Source organism: Mercenaria mercenaria, chromosome 10 (genome assembly GCF_021730395.1).
Source record: "Mercenaria mercenaria strain notata chromosome 10, MADL_Memer_1, whole genome shotgun sequence".
NCBI lineage: Eukaryota > Metazoa > Mollusca > Bivalvia > Venerida > Veneridae > Mercenaria > Mercenaria mercenaria.
Window position 1 is genome coordinate 36,534,346 of NC_069370.1, and position 21,198 is coordinate 36,555,543.

Here is a 21,198-nt window from a genome sequence, read left to right on the forward strand (position 1 = left end):
AAGCTTCAAATGCCTGATGACCTCACAGGACAAGTAACATAACTTTGGAATGATATAGAATTATACTATCAAATTATGCCTCTCTTAACGACAGGTTTCTCAGAAACTATCAGGCCAAATGCTTTCTGAATTCAGGTATATTTTGTATCATGAAATGACATTACATAACAAGTAATGTAACTCTTAATTTTTATTTTGTCAATTTCAGACAAAGAGAAGGGATCAGATGCAGACGGCATTGACCTAAATTGTCGGGAACATGTTAGTGACAGTGAAACAGACAGTACGCCAGAAGATGACATTATCGAGAACAAGGCATTTCCACAGCAACGATTTTCACCAGTAATGAAACACATCAATTCATCTGACATAACATATCGTCCAAAACCAATAAAACGTATCCCAGATTCGGGAAAACCTGGTCCAAACAGCCCAGTTGGTGTTTCACCGGGTCATCAAAGTTTTGCCGATAGGCAGATACCAAGGCCTTCTAGCAACGGTTCAAACTTCCAGCCGACTGGGGCAGTTTTTAAAGCGAAGGGGAAACAGTCTCGCTACTTGTCAACTGGAAGTGTGCAAGATCTGAGATCAAGTTTATTTGATCACATGCCAAGTAATCTCCGTGGGGAAAGTGTATCCTCAACAAGAGGAATACATCAGCAGCAGATGAAAATCCACAATATCACCATGGCAACAGGAAGTGAACAAAAAATTATAATGAGTTCAAATATGGAAACTACTCTGGGTAATCAAAATGGCCGAGGTGGTCCAATTATTGGGAAATTTTCTCAACGTGGCCCAATCAAACAGCAACAGCCTCAAAGACAGATGACGCCAGTATCGACTACTCCGTCAATACTGCAGCAGACGTTACAGACTGGTGCGCAGAACAGTCGGCCAGTCACTACAACATCTATACATATTGTTCCTTCACCACAACAGGCAATGCTGAATCAGCAATATGCCATCAAGAATACTGTAATACCGACATTTACAACAATGGGGAAACCAATTTCAGCTTCTGTCCCCTCAGTTTCATTACAGCAAAATCCAGTTAACGGGACTTTTAACGCTTCGATAGCAGCCGCTAATGTACAGCCCCAGACAATTCTGCCAAATGCCTCTTCAGCTGGTCTGAAGAATATGGGCGGAACTATAGTTCTTCAAGGAATACCTGCCACTCAGTATGGCATGATTATTGGATCACAAGCTATGGCATCGCCAACGGTTACCAAACCACCAACACTGTCAGTAGCAGGTTCTACACAGTACATCGGTAACTCACTACAGAACTATGTGCCTTCTCTGTCAGCAGCACAAAACCAAGGTCAGGCCACACCTACACAGACAATGGCACCACCCACTGTCCTAACTAACTTTATCATCAAACCAGGTCAAGGGGGTCAAACAATCCAGCCAGCTCTGAATTCACCATCACCGGGACAACCAGTTACACCAAATTTTAACCAGCATGTCCAGCCTACACATGTACAGTATATTCTACCCTCTATTCGGATGCAGGCACCTCAGCCTGGTGGTAAAGTCCAGAATCATGTCATCCAGATGGCATTGCCTGGTACCCACCTACCACAGGGCAGTATTCAGCTGACGTTTGCTGGGAACCAGAACAATGCACAGGCTCAGTCCATGCAGCAAGTGCAACAGGTTAAAGTGTCACCACAGCAGGTCCAGGCCGGAAAAATCCAGATTACGCCTGGATTCAAGGTCGTTCCTAGTCCAGTGAAACAACATCCGTCGCCGGCAGCCTCACCCCAGTTGAACACTGCACCTCAGACAATACAGGTTTGTTCTTCTTATATTGATTCAAAGAATGCTTTTCAGTTTGTTAAAATAAAATACATATTTTGGAGTTATTAAAAGATTGAAGTAAAGAATCCCAAAAAGGTTTAGGAGGCTGGCAGGCCTTTAATGTATTTTTCTTTCCAAGTGTGTTGTTCTACGTTTTGGTAATTTGTAATAGGTTGACTCAAATTTGCTTTCACACAAAAAGTTGTCATTTATACATGAACAGGTGATCAGTCAGAATGTTGGAAACAAACAGCAGACTGTGACACAGTACGTAGCTGTTACTCAGTCTCCAGGGGTCCTGGCTTCACCTCAACAGGTACAGATCCAGTCTGCACAAGTCAATCAACCTGTCGTATCTAGGCAACAACAGAATCATCAACAGTTACAGGTAGTTTACATATTTGAACTGAATTTTATTGTGCAGCCTTTTGTGTTGTATAATCGATGAATCTTATTGTTTGTCAGATGATTTGTAACGCAAAATATTTGAATTTGCAAAAGGTTCTTAATGATGTTTTTAGCTCACCTGAGCACGAAGTGCTCAAAGGTGAGCTTTAGTGATCACCCTGTGTCCGGCGTCCGTCGTCGTCCGTCGTCCGTCCGTCCGTCGTCAACAATTTGACTGTTAACACTCTAGAGGTCACATTTTTGACCCAATCTTAATGAAACTTGGTCAGAATGTTACCCTCAATAAAATCTTGGACGAGTTCGATATTGGGTCATCTGGGATCAAAAACTAGGTCATCAGGTCAAATCAAAGGAAAAGCTTGTTAACACTCTAGAGGTCACATTTTTGGCCCAATCTTAATGAAACTTGGTCAGAATGTTACCCTCAATAAAATCTTGGACGAGTTCGATATTGGATCATCTGGGATCAAAAACTAGGTCATCAGGTCAGATCAAAGGAAAAGCTTGTTAACACTCTAGAGGTCACATTTTTGGCCCAATCTTAATGAAACTTGGTCAGAATGTTATCCTCAATAAAATCTTGGACGAGTTTGATATTGGGTCATCTGGGGTCAAAAACTAGGTCACCAGGTCAAATCAAAGGAAAAGCTTGTTAACACTCTAGAGGTCACATTTTTGGCCCAGTCTTAATGAAACTTGGTCAGAATGTTACCCTTAATAAAATCTTGGACGAGTTCGATATTTGGTTATCTGGGTTCATAAACTAGGTCACCAGGTCAAATCAAAGGAAAAGCTTGTTAACACTGTAGAAGCCGCATTTATGACTGTATCTTCATGAAACTTGGTCAGATTGTTAATATTGATGATCTTAAAGTCCAGTTTGAATCTGGGTCATGTAGGATAAAAAACTAGGTCACCAAGCCAAATCAAATGAAAAGCTAGTTTACACTGTAGAGGCCACATTTATGACCATATCTTAATGAAACTTGGTCAAAATGTTAATCTTGATGATCTATAGCTCAATTTCAAATCTGGGTTAGGTGGGGTCAAAAACTAGGTCACTAGGTCATATCAAAGGAAAAGCTTGTTAACACTCTAGAGGCCACATTTATGACTATATCTTCATGAAACTTAGTCAGAATGTTAAACTTGATGATCTTTAGGAAAAATTTGAATCTGCGTCATGTCGGGTCAAAAACTAGGTCACCAGGTCAAATCAAAGGAAAAGCCAATTAACACTGTAGAGGCCACATTTATGACCATATCTTAATGAAACTTGGTCAGAATGTTAATCTTGATGATCTTTAGGTCAAGTTTAAATCTGGGTCAGATGGAGTCAAAAACTAGGTCACTAGGTCATATCAAAGGAAAAGCTTGTTAACACTCTAGAGGCCACATTTATGACTGTATCTTCATGAAACTTAGTCAGAATGTTAAACTTGATGGTCTTTAGGTCAAGTTCGAATCTGGGTCATGTCGGGTCAAAAACTAGGTCACGGGGGTCAAATAAAAGGAATAGCTAGTTAACACTTTAGAGGCCACATTTATGACCATATCTTAATGAAACTTGGTCAGAATGTTAATCTTGATGATCTATAGGTCAAGTTTAAATCTGGGTCAGGTGTGTTAAAAAACTAGGTCACTAGGTCAAATCAAAGGAAAAGCTTGTTAACACTCTAGAGGCCACATTTATGACTGTATCTTCTTGAAACTTAATCAGAATGTTAATCTTGGTGATCTTTAGGTCAAGTTTAAATCTGGGTCATGTGGGGGCAAAAACTAGGTCACCTGGTCAAATCAAAGGAAAAGCTAGTTAACACTTTAGAGGCTACATTTATGACCATATCTTAATGAAACTTGGTCAGAATGTTGATCTTGATGATCTTTAGGTCAATAGGTCAGGTGAGCGATACAGGGCCTTCATGGCCCTCTTGTTTACATGTAAATGTTAAAAATACCAGTTTGTACTTTTTTTGGCATGATGTTATGTGTATTGTGCTCTTTTTTAGAAGTAATATATTTAACTTTAGGTATTGCTAGCTCTCTTTTTAGCTCAGGAGGTAGGTAATGAATCATAAGGTTTTCGTTTCCTGTACAAGATGAAATTCTGTAACACAGGAGACATTCGTAGGAGTTGTCATTGTCTTGCTGAGAACAAGTTTGTTTTAGCACAGAATCAAGGAACACTGTTTATGTTACGTTACCACTGTTACAAAAACTGAAATACTGCTAGAAAACAAATTTAAACAAAAAAAAAAAATTTATTTCACCTTCCAGAATTCGTTACAGCAACAACTACAGACAATTCAGCCACTTCAGGCACTAAATACACAGGTAAGAGAAACAATAGATACCACTCTCCACTTCCACTAACCTTCAGTTGTAGATATTTGTCTCCTATCAAAATTTTGGAAGAAAAAAATTGGACGTCAGTATTCAGCATTAACATGCTCCACTTTTAAATTAACCTTTAGCCTGCTGGCAGCAAGGGGTTTTGCCTTTGCGACCAGTGCAGACCAAGATCAGCCTGCACATCCGTGCAGTCTGATCAGGGTCTGCACTGTTCGCTATTCAGTCAGTAAATTTTCAGTGAACACCCTTTTGAATAATAAGTGATACTGCCCAAACTGAATGATGGACCAGTCTGTTTTAGGATTTTAGCAGGCTAAAGGTTAAAATATTTACATTCACTATACATTTTGTATGGCGAGAAAAAAGCATTTATTTTTGTATACCTAAACAACATTGGTGTTATAATATTAAAGACAGCACTTTCTGCAAGATTGCATGCACAACCTGATGTCATTCACAAAAAACATAAACAAAATGAAGTCTATCGAAAAGTTCTTTCAGTATTTGATGCCAAAATTTAAAAAAGTACATGAAATTATAGCTTTAACTAATTTTGAAGGTTACGATCAAAATTAAATCAACATAAATGTATGATTTTTCATCATATAATCTCATTTGTTAATTTCAAGATTGTCGTCTGTAACAGCCAATCAGCTGCTTGAATTATGTAACTGGTTTCAAAGCTGTACTAATTTAGAATGACAAGTCTTAGCACTTATCACGCTGGACACGATTGATTCTGCCTTTGTCTGTGCAGGCTGATCATGACCTGCACTGTTTGCCATTCAGTCAGTATCTTTTTGGTAAGCACCCCTTTTAACAGGTAATTTTACTGTCCAAATTAAAAGATGGATAAGTTCATTATAGAAATTTAGCAGGATAAGGGTTAATCTATTGAGTGGTTATTTTATTTATGTTGGCAGCAACCCCTGATACAACAAGCATTGCAGCAGCCGGTCCAGCAGCCAACCTTGCAGCAAGCTTTGCAGGCTCCGGTTCAGTACCAGCAGACCCAGGTACAAGTCAACCAGCAACAGCAGCAGCAACAACAACAACAACAACAGCGGGTGATACTCCCATCAACACAGAAGTGAGTATACAAGCAAATAGGCTGTTTCATTTTGAGTTTTTAGTTTACATGAGCAGGAAGTGCTTGTGGTGAGCTTTTAGGAGCTTTCAGTGTCAGTCTGTCATCCACAATTTCTTAAAGAACACCACTTCCTAAACCACAAAGTCAGATTCATTTAAACTACACAGGAATGTTGCTTGGGTGGTTCCCTAAAACTAGGTCATTGGTGCAGAATTCTGGTTGCCATGGTAGCCAAAAGGCAAACTTTTAAAATCATACGATCAGCGTGCCTGATTTTGAAATAATTCTACAGCATTTTCCTTTGGATGACCATCTACCAAAGTCCTTCAGGCCATGTGGATTTGTTAACAAAAATATAGCAGCCAGTGGGATAAGGTTAGGTTTCAAAAAAAACAACCTGCTAGCCCAATTCTGAAATGTTTTCACCTAAATTTAAAGATCTTCTAGTCAGAAAATGATGACCCAATGTCAGAATGATTTAACAAATGTTTTCATTTTGTGACCCTGTACCAATCTTGGTCAAGCAAGATGTGAAACTTTTGTGAACGATCTTTGGCAACTTGTCCTGCTTTTGTTGGCAGAGAAAGAATCGGTGCACATCATGGCGCAAGTATACAAACTCCTTTATGAGGAAATAGTACATAAGAAAAGCAGTGGCACCTGGGACAGGTTTGTGTCATATTTAATGTTCAAGGGCTTAAAGATGCTTTGCTGTGGTCCGTAATTTACGTAGCGTCGGCTTCTCTGTGGCTGAAAGGCCGTATGGACAGTCATTAAACACAAAATACACACACACACACACAAATGCCATTCTGATCGTTGACATGCTGAAAATATTTTTATGACGAATTTCAATCCATATCCAAATATTTATAGTCTTGACTTGACTGGTTGGTGGTAAAAATATCTCTGTATGAACAAATATTTATTACTCTGCTTGTAGGTTAGCATTTGTGCAACCTGCCAACAGTATAGCTGCATCATCAGTGGCATCCCCAGGGGTGAAGGTTGTATCGTCAGCAGCGTCACCAGCATATATACAGTATGTGGGATCGGTACAAGGTATGTTACTAGTTGTTTACCTGTATTCATCAACATTTTAAGTCTGAAACTAAGACTTAAAAATGCTAAATTTTCTTTTTGTTCTGTCAGTGTTATATTTGTGTAGATTGTGGTGAAACTCTGCATAGTAGCAATTTACTGTAAACAAAACTATGGCTTATTGAGTATTGGCTGTTCCTAAGTAAATTTCAGACTTAAAACATTGCTGAATACAGATGCAGCACTTGAAAAAAAAAATTTTTCTTCTGTTGATTGTACTTCTGCCAATTAGATAAAACACCAAATTTTTATGTTTTTACAGTAAATCCCTGTTTCCTAATTATGTAGAGGATATTTGTATGTTTCGGTTTAAGATTGAAATATCTTTCATAAGTGAACACCAGATGCAATATTTTCACAGTCACAAGTGAAAATGTTAGATATGGTGTTCATGAGTAAAAGATAAAATCTCAGAGATTCCAACTAAATTGTTTAATATTTGTTTGTGGTCACTCAGTGAAGTCGTCTTTGTTTTGATGTGAAGTGGATCAAGGCCCCTTTTTTAGAAACATTCTGAACTTGATAAAAATCTTTGAAATAACATTTAAAAAATCTCACATAGAACTCTGTTGATATTAATTTAGTTAGTATGTTAGTATCTTTCACTATGACAAGAAATGCTCTTCATCAACTTGTCAGTTTCAGAATGATAACTAAAGTAGGGCCACACTGCCATTCTGCCATATTGTAGTAGTTTTTTCAAGATAAAGATTTGTAGCCCAATCTTATCTTCATGCTTCTTCATATATTTTCTTTGTGTTGCCAGGACAACAAGGGACTGTACAGCAGGTTCTGATTCAGCCCCAGAATGTTCAGAGACCGCCCTCAGCTGGTAATGTTTCAATGGCATCGTCACAACCCTGTACACAACCAACAATAGCGCCTAAACCTACCCCAGTGCTAAGTAAAACGGGAACTCCACCGGAAAGCCAGAGTCCAATGTTTTACCAAGGTATACTATTGTTTTAAATTTTTTAAGGACAAAAAAATCTTGAGGTTTTTTTTTCTTTTTCTTTTTTTCTTGTTTTTTTAATCCCCTGCCATGGCGGAGGGATTATAGGAATGGTCTGCGTCTGTCCTTCCGTCCGTAACAAAATCGTGTCCGGTCCATATCTCCTAAACCCCTTGAAGGATTTTCATGAAACTTGAGTCAAATGATCACCTCATCAAGACGATGTGCAGAACCCATGAGTCAGCCTTCTCGGTTCAAGGTCAAGGTCACAACTCCAGGTCAAAGGTTTGAGCCTGCCATTTTGTGTCCGCTCTATATCTCCTAAACCACTTGAAGGAATTTTATAAAACTTGGGTAAAATGATCACCACATCAAGACGATGTGCAGAACCCAAGAGTAAACCATGCCAGCTCAAGGTCAAGGTCACAACTCAAGGTCAAAGGTTTGAGCCTTCCATTTTGTGTCCGCTCTATATCTCTTAAACCCCTTGAAGGAATTTTATAAAACTTGGGTCAAATGATCACCTCATCAAGACGATATGCAGAACCATGAGTCAGTCATGCCGGCTCAAGGTCAAGGTCACAACTTAGGGTCAAAGGTTTGAACCTTCCATTTTGTGTCCGCTCTATATCTCCTAAACCCCTTGAAGGATTTTCATCAAACTTGGGTCAAACGATCACCTCATCAAGGCGATGTGCAGAACTTATGAGTCAGCCATGTCGGCTCAAGGTCAAGGTCACAACTAAGGGTCGAAAGTTTGAGCCTTCTATTTCGTGTCCGCTCTATATCTCCTAAACCCCTTGAAGGAATTTTATAAAACTTGGGTCAAATGATTACCTCATCAGAACGATGTGCAGAAATTATGAGTCAACCATGCCAGCTCATGGTCACGGTCACAACTAAGGGTCGAAAGTTTGAGCCTTCCATTTGGAGTCCACTCTGTATCTCCTAAACCCCTTGAAGGATTTTCATGAAACTTTGGTCAAATGATCACCTCATCAAGATGTTGTGCAGAATTCATGAGTCAGCCATGTCAGTTCAAGGTCAAGGTCACAGCTAAAATCAAAGGTTTTACTCTTTCACTATCCATAGCAGTGGCTGGGGATTTAGCTGTCTTTCAGACTGCCTTGTTTTTTTACACCAGGGGCAGTGTAGTGCTTATTGATCCTGTAGCATTGCATTTTATAGGTCTAAACAGTCTGGATATATTTTAATTATTATAAGACAATGATGTTCAAAGTAAATCAAGGTTTAAACATTGCTTGTAATTAGTTTCCCGTCTATAAATCAGGCCATTTCATGGCTTGCCAATATAACTCAGTCAGATTAATTATTTATTTTGGAAATTGAAACGCATGTTGTTACCTCAGAGGCTATATATCTCATAAGAACAAAGCAAAGTCTTTAATGGCAGTATTTCTCTAGGGAGAACACCAGGCTTACATGTGACAATAAAATACATACTGAAATAAGTGTCTTAACTTATATTTTGAAAAGTAACGTACACTGAAAATGTAGAAAAAAATGAAGTCAGACAGTCAGTTCAAGTTTTTGTTCTGCTCTATAGAATGATTATAGTACAAGTTGGTACTGTGAAAGATCAGTTTTTTTTGGTTCAGTTTGAAATATAGTTACCTCATTGGCCATCTGCATTAAGCAGCCACTTTACTCATTGGCCACCTGTGTTAAACAGCCTTTTGGCTTAAGCAGCCTGTCAGCTGACTCTCTGAATTGACATTAGAGCTGCGCCATGAGAAAATCAACATAAGTGGGTTTGCGACCAGCATGGATCCAGACCAGCCTGCGCATCTGCACAGTCTGGTCAGGATCCATGCTGTTTGCTGTCAAAGCCTATTGCAATTGAGAAACTGTTAGCGAACAGCATGGATCCTGACCAGTCTGCGCGCATGCGCAGGCTGGTCTGGATCCATGGTGGTCGCAAACCCACTGTGTTGGTTTTCTCATGGCGTGGCTCAATTTTGTTCTAGTTTGCACCTGTGTTAAGCAGCAATCTGCCTTCTGCAGTCAGATTTTATCACAACCTGGATTAGTTTCAAGCTTTATAAAACCTGGCAAAATAGCTTTAAAATTTTAACACAAAATGTTTTTTATTTTTCAGGTGTTATGAACCTAAAGAATCAAAGTTACGTAACAATGGCATCAGAAATGAAGGGGGAGATTGGTTACATAACGAGTTCAAATCTTCAGCCCAAACCGCAGAAGGTGAAGGCTACTATTGCAAACATACCAGTAGGCACAGAGAGCCTCCAGAAATTCAACACACTTCCTGGTGAGTTGCTTTCATGATAAATAGTGAGTAAGTTTTGTTAAGACTAAGGTGTTGGGCCATTGTTGGCAGCCCAATTTTGAGGTCATGTCCAGTGTGCCTTCTTATCTACATTAGCCATGAGGCGGCCATTATCATGTCACAATTACAGTCAAACTTTGTTCACCCTTAGTTGGATAATTTCTACACCGCCCTTCGCTCGGACTCACCGTCGGGTCCTGGCAAGATATCAGTATAATGTATACTCTTCGATGGCTCAAACTACCAATAACTCAAACAAATTTTGCTTGTGCCGTCAAGTTCGAGCAAAAAAGTCAATTATAGGCATGTTACTAGAATATGGAACAAAGGATCTATATCTCTGTTGTACAGTTCTGTTTGAACTGAATTATATAAGATAATATTTTAAAGTGATCAAAGTCTGTTTTACCTAAATTTACATAAAAGTTAAGATGATATTGTACTAAATATATTAGAAACATCAGTAGGAATCAAATTACTGTATTACAGTCTGCAGAAACACAATCGTATACTGTAAAATCATTGATATTCATGGGAACCCATTTTGAAGATTTCTTGCTTGTCTCAATCCATGAAATTTTATCCCAACTGACATGACATTGTAAAATTCTTTTTCATTTTATGTTAAAGAATTGAAATCCAAGATTTCATATCCTCTGGAAGTAGCTCTTTAAAACACTAACATGAAATTTCATACCCTCAAAAAAATGATTTGACAGTTTCTTTTATTTACATTTAGATGATTTTGTGGTTGTTGTTTTTTTCCACAGCTCAAAAACAGTATGGTAGTGCTTCAACACCCAAAGGTTTCCCTATGTCACCAAACTTGTCGTCTGCTCTTGCATCCCCATCGGGGATCTTGTCTCCTTCGAGGTCCTCCCCATCCCAGTCTGTGAGAGATCAAGTGTTGGATCACAGACCTCAAAGGCCGTCCCCTCTGGTGCTGTCTCCTTCACCAGTGAATAAGCCAGCGGAGAGTTCAGAAGGTCAAAAAGGTCAAGAGGTACAAAATCAAGAGGTCCCAGAAGTGGATGCTAATGGAAAACCTCAGAGGCCGGGGAAAGGGAAGAGATATAAAGATTTCATAGCAGAAAATGGCATAAAACCATTTAAAAAGGATAGAAAGGTTTGTACATTTAATGTTAGACCTAATGTTTAGAACTGTTCATACATAGCTTTTAAAAAAAATAGATCCTGTGAAATCATCAATTTTCATAGAGGGGACTAATTTTGGGGATTTTTGTGGTAGGGCCAATTTATGGAATTTTATCCGAACAAATCGGTAAAATTCCTATTCGTATTATGTTCAAAGGTCAAAACCAATAAATTTATATCCGCAAGAAATAGTTGTTTTGTTAAAAAAAAATTGTGCCTGCTAAATGAAATTATTTCATAGTATTTTCTGGAATGTTGCCTTCAAAAATGTCACAAATATTTTCCATTTGATACATTGTTTTTGTACTTCTCCAAAAATTATATGTCTGATTTTACTCACGCCCCCTAGCCCCATCCCTCACACACATACACCAGAAAAAAAAATGCTGTGGAATGTGTGTACAGGAAAGTAAATAGCCTGATCAAGCTTAGCATATGCATTGCACATTAAACCGGATTTTTCACAGTTTGACCAAAAACTCCCTCTTTTTTAGGTCTACAGTAGCAAATCTGGTAACCAGGAAGCTTCCATGTCTGATGACAGGAACCAGCAGGTGTCACATGACCAGCCTTCAACCTCTGCAGTGACCCAGATCACAGTGACTGGTCCTGAAGAATCCGAGTCACAGAGCAGCTCAATACAAATGCTGTCACCACCGCCATCTGTAAGTTTCTTACTGTATTAAAATAACATTCCTTTAAATGTTTTGTTTGAAAGCTGTTTTCTCTTTACTTATTCAGTTTTATTGCATTTTAGTTCATACAGTATTCTGATGTTTGAAGGAATGTGTTAGAACACATACAATGCCTGAATAGCAGAAAAGATGATGAAAAAAAAACAACTTCTTGGCAAAAGTTTTCTCCCATTTTGATATTCTATGAAGAAAGCAATCTAAGTTTAGTCTAATTGAAACATTGAGAAAATTGGCTCTGATTGGCTCAAGTTACAAATATTTTACTAATAAATCGAATCGAAGTACTTAATATTTCAAACATTGATACTTTAATTTATGTTTTTTTCGAATTGGCTCAAGTTAAAAATAATTTACTAATGGATCAGATCAAAGTACTTTACATTTCAAACATTTGATACTTCAGGCTGGCGAGAAAGTCAAACGTAAGCCACCACCTTTACCAAGCCCATCAACACTGAATGTCCCGTCGCCCATGCCTTCTCCTGGGCTCAGTAGCCCAAGAAAAACAATCTTCAAAAAGAATATCGATGATGGAATGGACAAGTAAGTAAAATTTATATGACATAATAAATTTTAGATAAAAAGCTTGATTTAGGCCTTTCTGGAGTTAAAATATCCAGTAGTATTGAAGCGATTTCATTGAAACTTGCAGCCAATATAGATAACAGTTTAAGGAAATGAAGTGCAAAAGTGCTATATCTCCTTCAGTAAAAGAATTAATTTCCATTTTGTACATTTCTGATACAGACTAATGCATATGATCACTCTATATAGCACCATTATGAGAGAATCCATTGGTTCCAGAGTTTTCCTTTGTTTTGATTTGATATACAGATGAATTTTTTAACTGACAGGTTAGTGTATTATATATGCAACTCAGCTGTGTAAAATTTTTTCAATCTTTAAAAATGTTGTAGGGTATTGGAGCGTGTGAACTTTGGCCAGCGGTTTGAGCAGCTGCCACAGTTTAACCCCGAAACATCTGAAGTTGGTACCCCGCTACCACAGAGTCCAAGGGGAATTATTGTCAGCTACAAAAAGCGCCGAAAAATGTCTTCTTTAGGTATAGAAAATGAACTTGATTACACTTTGTCTGTTATTCAGCTATCTTAGTTTGTATGTATATTGTGAAATCATTTAATTTCTAGGGCACGAAGTTTTGTGGTTTTGACCAAAACTGTTGTTTTCTGGATTTGACTTTCGAATATAATATGTATTGGTGGCCTCAGTGGCCAAGTGGTTGAGATCGCTGACTTTGAATCACTTTCACCTCACCAATATGGGTTTGAGCTTCACTCTTGGCGTTGAATACTTTATGTGAGGAAACCATCCAGCTTGCTTACAGAAGGTCGGTTGTTCTAGCCAGGTGCCTCCTATGATGAAATATGGCACGGAGGGGCACCTGGGGTCTTCCTCCACCATGAAAGCCCAAAAATTGCCATATGACCCATATAATTATGTGTTCCTGCAAGGTTAAACCTAACAAAACAAAACAAAGTCAAAACACAAGATATATGGGAATTTTACCTGTTTGTTGGGATTTAATTTCGTGAATTGATTCAACCATGAAATCCGTGAAAATGTCCTCACAAATATTAATGATTATACTGTAGTTTGATTTTGGGTTTTATCACTGAAACAAAAGTTGGCAGAGGAAAAATACAGATTGTATAATGTATATTTTTTTCCTGTTTTCCATTCAGTGTACAGTGCATTTGGATTACCAGTAGGCAAATGAGGCTGTACTTAACTACATTATTAGAATTATTTATAGTTTTACTTAAAAAAATTCCAGACTTGGTCCATAGCTGCTTTGCTTCTGTAAGTTCTCAGGATATTTGCTCATAATTGTTTGGCTCCGTTAAACAATAAAACTCTAAAAGATTTGTCCAATGTAATTTCAAGTTAAATGGTTTTAAAACCTGTTAACTTGGCTCAGCTATCAGGCAACTTTGTGCCATCTATATTTATGTCTCCCCCCACCCCCCTCTGGGGGAGACATATTGTTTTTGCCCTGTCCGTCAGTCCATCCGTACGTCACACTTCATTTCTGAGCAATAACTGGAGAACCATTTGACCTAGAACCTTCAAACTTCATAGGGTTGTAGGGCTGCTGGAGTAGACGATCCCTATTGTTTTTGGGGTCACTCCGTCAAAGGTCAAGGTCACAGGGCCTGAACATTGAAAACCATTTCCGATCAATGACTAGAGAACCACTTGACCCAGAATGTTGAAACTTCATAGGATGATTGGACATGAAGAATAGATGACCCCTATTGATTTTGGGGTAACTCCGTCAAAGGTCAAGGTCACAGGGGCCTGAACATTGAAAACCATTTCCGATCGATAACTAGAGAACCACTTGACCCAGAATGTTGAAACTTCATAGGACAATTGGTCATGAAGAGTAGATGACCCCTATTGATTTTGGGGTCACTCTGTCAAAGGTCAAGGTCACAGGGGCCTGAACATTGAAAACCATTTCCGATCAATAACTAGAGAACCACTTGACCCAGAATGTTGAAACTTCATAGGATGATTGGTCATGAAGAGTAGATGACCCCTATCGATTTTGGGGTCACTCTGTCAAAGGTCAAGGTCACAGGGGCCTGAACATTGGAAACCATTTCTGAGCAATAACTAGAGAACCACTTGACCCAGAATGTTGAAACATCATAGGATGATTGGTCATGAAGAATAGATGACCCCTATTGATTTTGGGGTCACTCCGTTAAAGGTCAAGGTCACAGGGGCCTGAACATTGAAAACCATTTCCGATCAATAACTAGAGAACCACTTAACCCAGAATGTTGAAACTTCATAGGATGATTGGTCATGAAGAGTAGATGACCCTATTGATTTTGGGGTCACTCTGTTAAAGGTCAAGGTCACAGGGGCCCGAACATTGCAAACCATTTCCGATCAATAACTAGAGAACCACTTGACCCAGAATGTTGAAACTTCATAGGATGATTGGTCATGAAGAGTAGATGACCCCTATCGATTTTGGGGTCACTATGTCAGATGTCAAGGTCACAGGGGCCTGAACATTGAAAACCATATCTGATCAATAACTAGAGAACCACTTGACCCAGAATGTTGAAACTTCATAGGATGATTGGTCATGAAGAGTAGATGACCCCTATTGATTTTGGGGTCACTCTGTCAAAGATCAAGGTCACAGGGGTCTGAACATTGAAAACTATTTCCGATCAATAACTAGAGAACCACTTGACCCAGAATGTTGAAACTTCATAGGATGATTGTACATGCACAGTAGATGACCCCTATCGATTTTGGGGTCACTCTGTTAAAGGTCAAGTTCACAGGGGCCTGAACATTGAAAACCATTTCCGATCAGTAACTAGAGAACCACTTGACCCAGAATGTTGAAACTTCATAAGATGATTGGTCATGAAGAGTAGATGACCCGTAACGATTTTTGGGTCACTCTGTTAAAGGTCAAGGTCACAGGGGCCCGAACATTGAAAACCATTTCCGGTCAGTAACTTGAGAACCACTTGACCCAGAATGATGAAACTTCATAGGATGATTGGTCATGCAGAGTAGATGACCCCTAACGATTTTGGGGTCACTCTGTTAAAGGTCAAGGTCATAGGGGCCTGAACATGGAAAACCATTTCCAGTCAATAACTTGAGAACCTCTCGACCCAGAATGTTGAAACTTCATAGGATGATTGTTCATAAAGAGTAAATGACCCCTATTGTTTTTGGGGTCACTCCGTTAAAGGAACCTTCAAACTTCATAGGGTTGTAGGGCTGCTGGAGTAGACAATCCCTATTGTTTTTGGGGTCACTCCGTCAAAGGTCAAGGTCACAGGGGCCTGAACATTGAAAACCATTTCCGATCAATGACTAGAGAACCACTTGACCCAGAATGTTGAAACTTCATTTGATGATTGGACATGAAGAATAGATGACCCCTATTGATTTTGGGGTAACTCCGTCAAAGGTCAAGATCACAGGGGCCTGAACATTGATAACCAGTTCAGATCAATAACTTGAGAACCACTTGACCCAGAATGTTGAAACTTCATATGATGATTGAACATGCAGAGTAGATGACCTCTACTGATTTTGGGGTCAGTCTATTAAAGGTCTAGGTCACAGAGGCCTGGTAATGTAAAATCATTTTTTGGAAATAACTTGAGAACCACTTGACCTAGAATGTTGAAACCTAATAGGATGATTGGACATGCAGAGTAGATGACCCCTATTTATTTTGAGGTCACTTGATCAAAGGTCAAGGTCACAGGAGCCTGAACAGTGACTTGAGAACCACTAGGCCAAGAGTGTTGAAATTTAACGAGATGACTGGACATGCCAAGTAGATGATCCCTATTGCAGCCAACCATCAGTGTCTCTTTGACTTTCGCTCCTGACCCCTATTGACTTCTTGCCTATAGGACTTTGCTTTGGGGGAGACATGCGCTTTTTTTACAAAAGCAATTTCTAGTCTTAGTATTGCATTTTGTGATATACAGTCCATGTTGTCTGAAGAGCCACTCCGACTTTATTATGGTAAAGGAATATAATATGAGCTACACCATGAGAAAAGCAACATAGTGCGTTTGCGACCAGCATGGATCCAGACCAGCCTTCGCATCAGGATCCATGCTGTTCTCTAATGGTTTCTCTAATTGCAATAGGCTTTGAAAGCGAACAGCATGGATCCTGACCAGACTGCGCAGATGCGCAGGCTGGTCTGGATCCATGCTGGTCGCAAATGCACTACACTGGTTTTCTAATGGTGCGGCTCATATGGAAAAGGAGACAGGGAAATGAGGCTACCATGCAATTCTTAATAAAGATGGCTGCAAGCATAGATTTTACTGTCTCAAAATGTTCTTTAGTTTCTTGTTTTGAGAATGTTTTATATGAATATGTACATTTTCAGCCAAGCCAGACAATAATGACAGTTCAGATCATACATCAGACACCCCGCAGACGCCCCACACCCCGTCACTACCCCATACACCACTGGCTTCACTCCCTCATACACCCAAGACTCCAAGAAGTGCTCGATTTGATGATGGTCAGTTCTTCGGCAAAGACTTTAGCTTGGATACTCTGGCAGATGCTGCCATATCAAGACCAAGTAAGAACTCTTATTTTTATGCACTCATGTTTTGTTATTAGATACTACTCTTTTTCCATATTTGGACTGGTATTTTAAGCCTGATAGTAAGTACTAAACTTTCTTTAAAATTTTTTGCTGTATGCTTCAAAAGTGATATAATTATATTTACCGATACTCTAAGCAATGATTAAGATGTAACTTTGCAAGTATACTTAATGGATCCCATTTCAAACACTGAGCAAAGTTTTACAAATTCTCCAAATTTTCATTTTTGTGTGAATTTGCATTTCAGATTAGGAGTATTGATAGATAATGGCCACAAACTGTCATAAAATGCTTTCTTGACCTAAGAATAATGTTAAAGGTTATTTGTGTTTTGGATAAAAATTAATAAAATTAGTTACCAATAAAAATCGACGGCAGCCAGTTACGTGCAATATTAACCTGTTTTTGCATTTCATTTAAACAGCTAATTTACAATTATTAAGAGTAGGCGTCCAAATTATAGTTTTATAAAATGCTGTTTCAATCTTACCAGGTTTAGATCCATTTGCTGAAGGAGACATACATTCTCCCATGACACCAAAAACACCGAGCTCCCCTGGGCAATTTTCATCTTTACGTAGAATCTTGGACCAAAGACGGAACCTTGTCATGCAGCTGTTTGAAGAAAATGGCCTTTTCCCTTCAGGTAAGGATGCATGCATTTTTTCAAAACAGTTTTCATACCTGACTTTCTCTGTAATGGAAACTTGGGCCTTATTAATGAAACTTTAACATGAGTTCTAAATAGCTGGTTTAAAATTTTTTGTGTTAATAAGAGATAGGAAATTTGTCATTAGCAGCAATTGGGGGGGGGGGGGGGGGGGGGGGGGGGTAGGAATGTCCAGTTGCTACCTGTCTGTCAAACTTGTCTGTTGATTTAGAACACACACACATGCCTACTGCTTATCGCTGCAACTTTGCTTCAACAAGCTGATTGTTTAGATAGATAAGTAAGCATATATCTTCAAAACTTCATGAATGAAATTTGCATTTTATCTTTAAACAGCACCAGTAGCTTAGACAGTTTGAAATCAGCAATTTCATGTTATGGACTAAAAGGCTGTTTGGCCAAAGTCACGAAATTTTTTTGAAATGATTTCTCAGTGATTTATTTTCAGACTCGGTAACTGTATTGAATTATAATTACAGCTCAAGCAACAGCAACGTTCCAAGCCAGGTACCAGGACATTTTTCCAACAAAGACATGTCTGCAACTGAAAATACGGGAAGTCAGGCAGAAGATGATGGCCCAGTCTGCTGCACATGAAGCAGCTACACTAGGTGGCACTGGAGAAGCGGGAGATAACTCTTCACACTCTACTGGTGATTCAGAGTCCCAGTCTGGTAACCAGGAGGAATCAGCAGACCAGTCTTGAAATCTCAAATACAGAATTTTAAGCCAGTCTAGTGCTACATGGAAATATACTAGCCATATATTTGGAAGTAAAACTTGCTTAAATAACAAGAATAAAGCAGAACAGTGGACCAGTCATGAAATTTAAAGTATGAATTTTTGTGAACCAGTGAACTATTACAGTGGAGAATACTAACTTTAAATTTTTTACCTGCTAAATGTACAGAAAATAAAGAGGAATCAGTGGACTAGTCATAAAATCCAAAACATGAAATTGTGAACCAGTCTGGTGCTATAGTTACATGGTACTAGATATGAATGTAGAAAGTCATGTCTGCAAACTATACATTGTAGAAGTTGAAAGGATAAATAAGAAATAGATAACAAGTCTTGAAACCCAGGTCTTATGGCATACTATTAAGCATCGGTTTTTCAGTTTGGTCTATTTGCTTTTTTTTTTTAGAGTGCTAAGTATAAGCTTAAGAAGATGGGAAACAAAGAATGACGTAAATTTAGTTAGAATTTCACAAAATGTATGTGTACGTTGGATATGATAAATTGCCATTTAAGAACATTTTTCATTGGTGCCTCAGAATTGAATGTTTAATGTATTTTTGTTGAATGTATTTGTTATATAAGGTCTGTGTTTACAAAGAAAGACAACAAATTCTTGAGTTTTACTATTTGTTTCATAATTGTTTTTTCTGTGGCAAAGTTTCGGTCTGTATTATTGATACTGTATGAGCTATAATATTATGCTATCACATTTTTGATAATGCTTCAGTATTGAAAAGCTGTCTCTTTGACATTACATATATAACTGTGCTTTTTGTTCAAAGGCTTGGGTGCTTGTGAACTGATTTAATAAGACAAATTTACAGACTGCCTACAAACACATTAATAACCAGCTTTAATGTTTAACTGCTTTTTGTGACAGACAACTTGTATTAAAAGCTCCTGATTCAGGCATAAAAACGAGGTCTGCACTTTTACAGGGCTGGTCCTGAAGTGAGGCTTATGAATCGGTGATCTTTTTAGTAAAAGGACGGGTCCAGTATTCTGTATACAGTTGTGGTAATAGTGATTGAAATGGCAACTAAATTTACTGTTGTTATCCTTCTGATTTGTAGGTTTTCAGTTTGCATAAGTTAGTATTGGTTATACAGTTGAACTTTGTTCACTCCAAATCGCCGGAACAGGTCAAATTTGTTTGAGTTATTGGCAACAAGTAAACAAAGTTCAACAGTATATAAATGTGTGTCTAATCAATTTATAGTTTCACTAGCTGTTTTTGACAAAGGAAGTACGCTATGCTTTAGTCTGAATAAAATGAATCGGATTTTTGATGAAGGATGGAATTCCGTAACTATGTGCTATAAAAGTTGCAGGTATCCTCTCTCTCTTCAATTTTTTAGCTCACCTGTCACAAAGTGACAAGGTGAGCTTTTGTGATCGTGCGGTGTCCGTCGTGCGTCCGTCCGTCCGTCCGTAAACTTTTGCTTGTGACCACTCTAGAGGTCACATTTTTCATGGGATCTTTATGAAAGTTGGTCAGAATGTTCATCTTGATGATATCTAGGTCAAGTTCGAAACTGGGTCACGTGCCATCAAAAACTAGGTCAGTAGGTCTAAAAATAGAAAATCCTTGTGACCTCTCTAGAGGCCATATATTTCACAAGATCTTCATGAAAATTGGTCAGAATGTTCACCTTGATGATATCTAGGTCAAGTTCGAAACTGGGTCACGTTCCATCAAAAACTAGGTCAGTAGGTCTAAAAATAGAAAAACCTTGTGACCTCTCTAGAGGCCATATATTTCACAAGATCTTCATGAAAATTGGTCAGAATGTTCACCTTGATGATATCTAGGTCAAGTTCGAAACTGGGTCATGTGCCTTCAAAAACTAGGTCAGTAGGTCAAATATTAGAAAAACCTTGTGACCTCTCTAAAGGCCATATTTTTCATTGGATCTGTATGAAAGTTGGTCTGAATGTTCATCTTGATGATATCTAGGTAAAGTACGAAACTGGGTCACCTGCGGTCAAAAACTAGGTCAGTAGGGCTAAAAATAGAAAAACCTTGTGACCTCTCTAGAGGCCATATATTTCATGAGATCTTCATGAAAATTGGTCAGAATGTTAATCTTGATGATATCTAGGTCAAGTTTGAAAGTGGGTCACGTGCCGTCAAAAACTAGGTCAGTAGGTCAAATAATAGAAAAACCTTGTGACCTCTCTAGAGGCCATATATTTCACAAGATCTTCATGAAAATTGGTCAGAATGTTCATCTTGATGATATCTAGGTCAAGTTCGAAACTGGGTCACGTTCCTTCAAAAACTAGGTCAGTAGGTCTAAAAATAGAAAAACCTTGTGACCTCTCTAGAGGCCAAATATTTCACAAGATCTTCATGAAAATTAGTCAGAATGTTCACCTTGATGATATCTAGGTCAAGTTCGAAACTGGGTCACATGCCGTCAAAAACTAGGTCAGTAGGTCAAATAATAGAAAAACCTTGTGACCTCTCTAAAGGCCATATTTTTCATGGGATCTGTATGAAAGTTAGTCAGAATGTTCATCTTGATGATATCTAGGACAAGAACGAAACTGGGTCACCTGCGGTCAAAAACTAGGTCAGTAGGGCTAAAAATAGAAAAACCTTGTGACCACTCTAGAGGCCATATATTTCATGAGATCTTCATGAAAATTGGTCAGAATGTTCAGCTTGATGATATCTAGGTCAAGTTCGAAACTGGGTCACGTGCCATCAAAAACTAGGTCAGTAGGTCAAATAATAGAAAAACCTTGTGACCTCTCTAGAGGCCATA

The 21,198-nt window shown here is 38.5% G+C and overlaps 1 protein-coding gene across 1 annotated transcript in view; it reads left to right on the top strand.

The window, feature by feature from the left end:
- The window catches only part of LOC123560816 (protein capicua homolog), a 46,619-nt gene extending 26,567 nt beyond the window's left edge, over positions 1–20,052 (top strand). Inside the window, exons 12-25 of the mRNA XM_053516869.1 lie at positions 209–1,803; positions 2,033–2,197; positions 4,495–4,551; positions 5,493–5,659; positions 6,603–6,721; positions 7,527–7,712; positions 9,832–10,002; positions 10,791–11,146; positions 11,670–11,840; positions 12,274–12,413; positions 12,788–12,933; positions 16,789–16,989; positions 17,510–17,662; positions 18,166–20,052. Of these exons, the coding sequence (XP_053372844.1) occupies positions 209–1,803; positions 2,033–2,197; positions 4,495–4,551; positions 5,493–5,659; positions 6,603–6,721; positions 7,527–7,712; positions 9,832–10,002; positions 10,791–11,146; positions 11,670–11,840; positions 12,274–12,413; positions 12,788–12,933; positions 16,789–16,989; positions 17,510–17,662; positions 18,166–18,392 (3,854 nt within the window). The 3' untranslated portion in view covers positions 18,393–20,052. The remainder of the gene's footprint in view (positions 1–208; positions 1,804–2,032; positions 2,198–4,494; positions 4,552–5,492; positions 5,660–6,602; positions 6,722–7,526; positions 7,713–9,831; positions 10,003–10,790; positions 11,147–11,669; positions 11,841–12,273; positions 12,414–12,787; positions 12,934–16,788; positions 16,990–17,509; positions 17,663–18,165) is intronic.
- Positions 20,053–21,198: the final 1,146 nt, after the last annotated feature.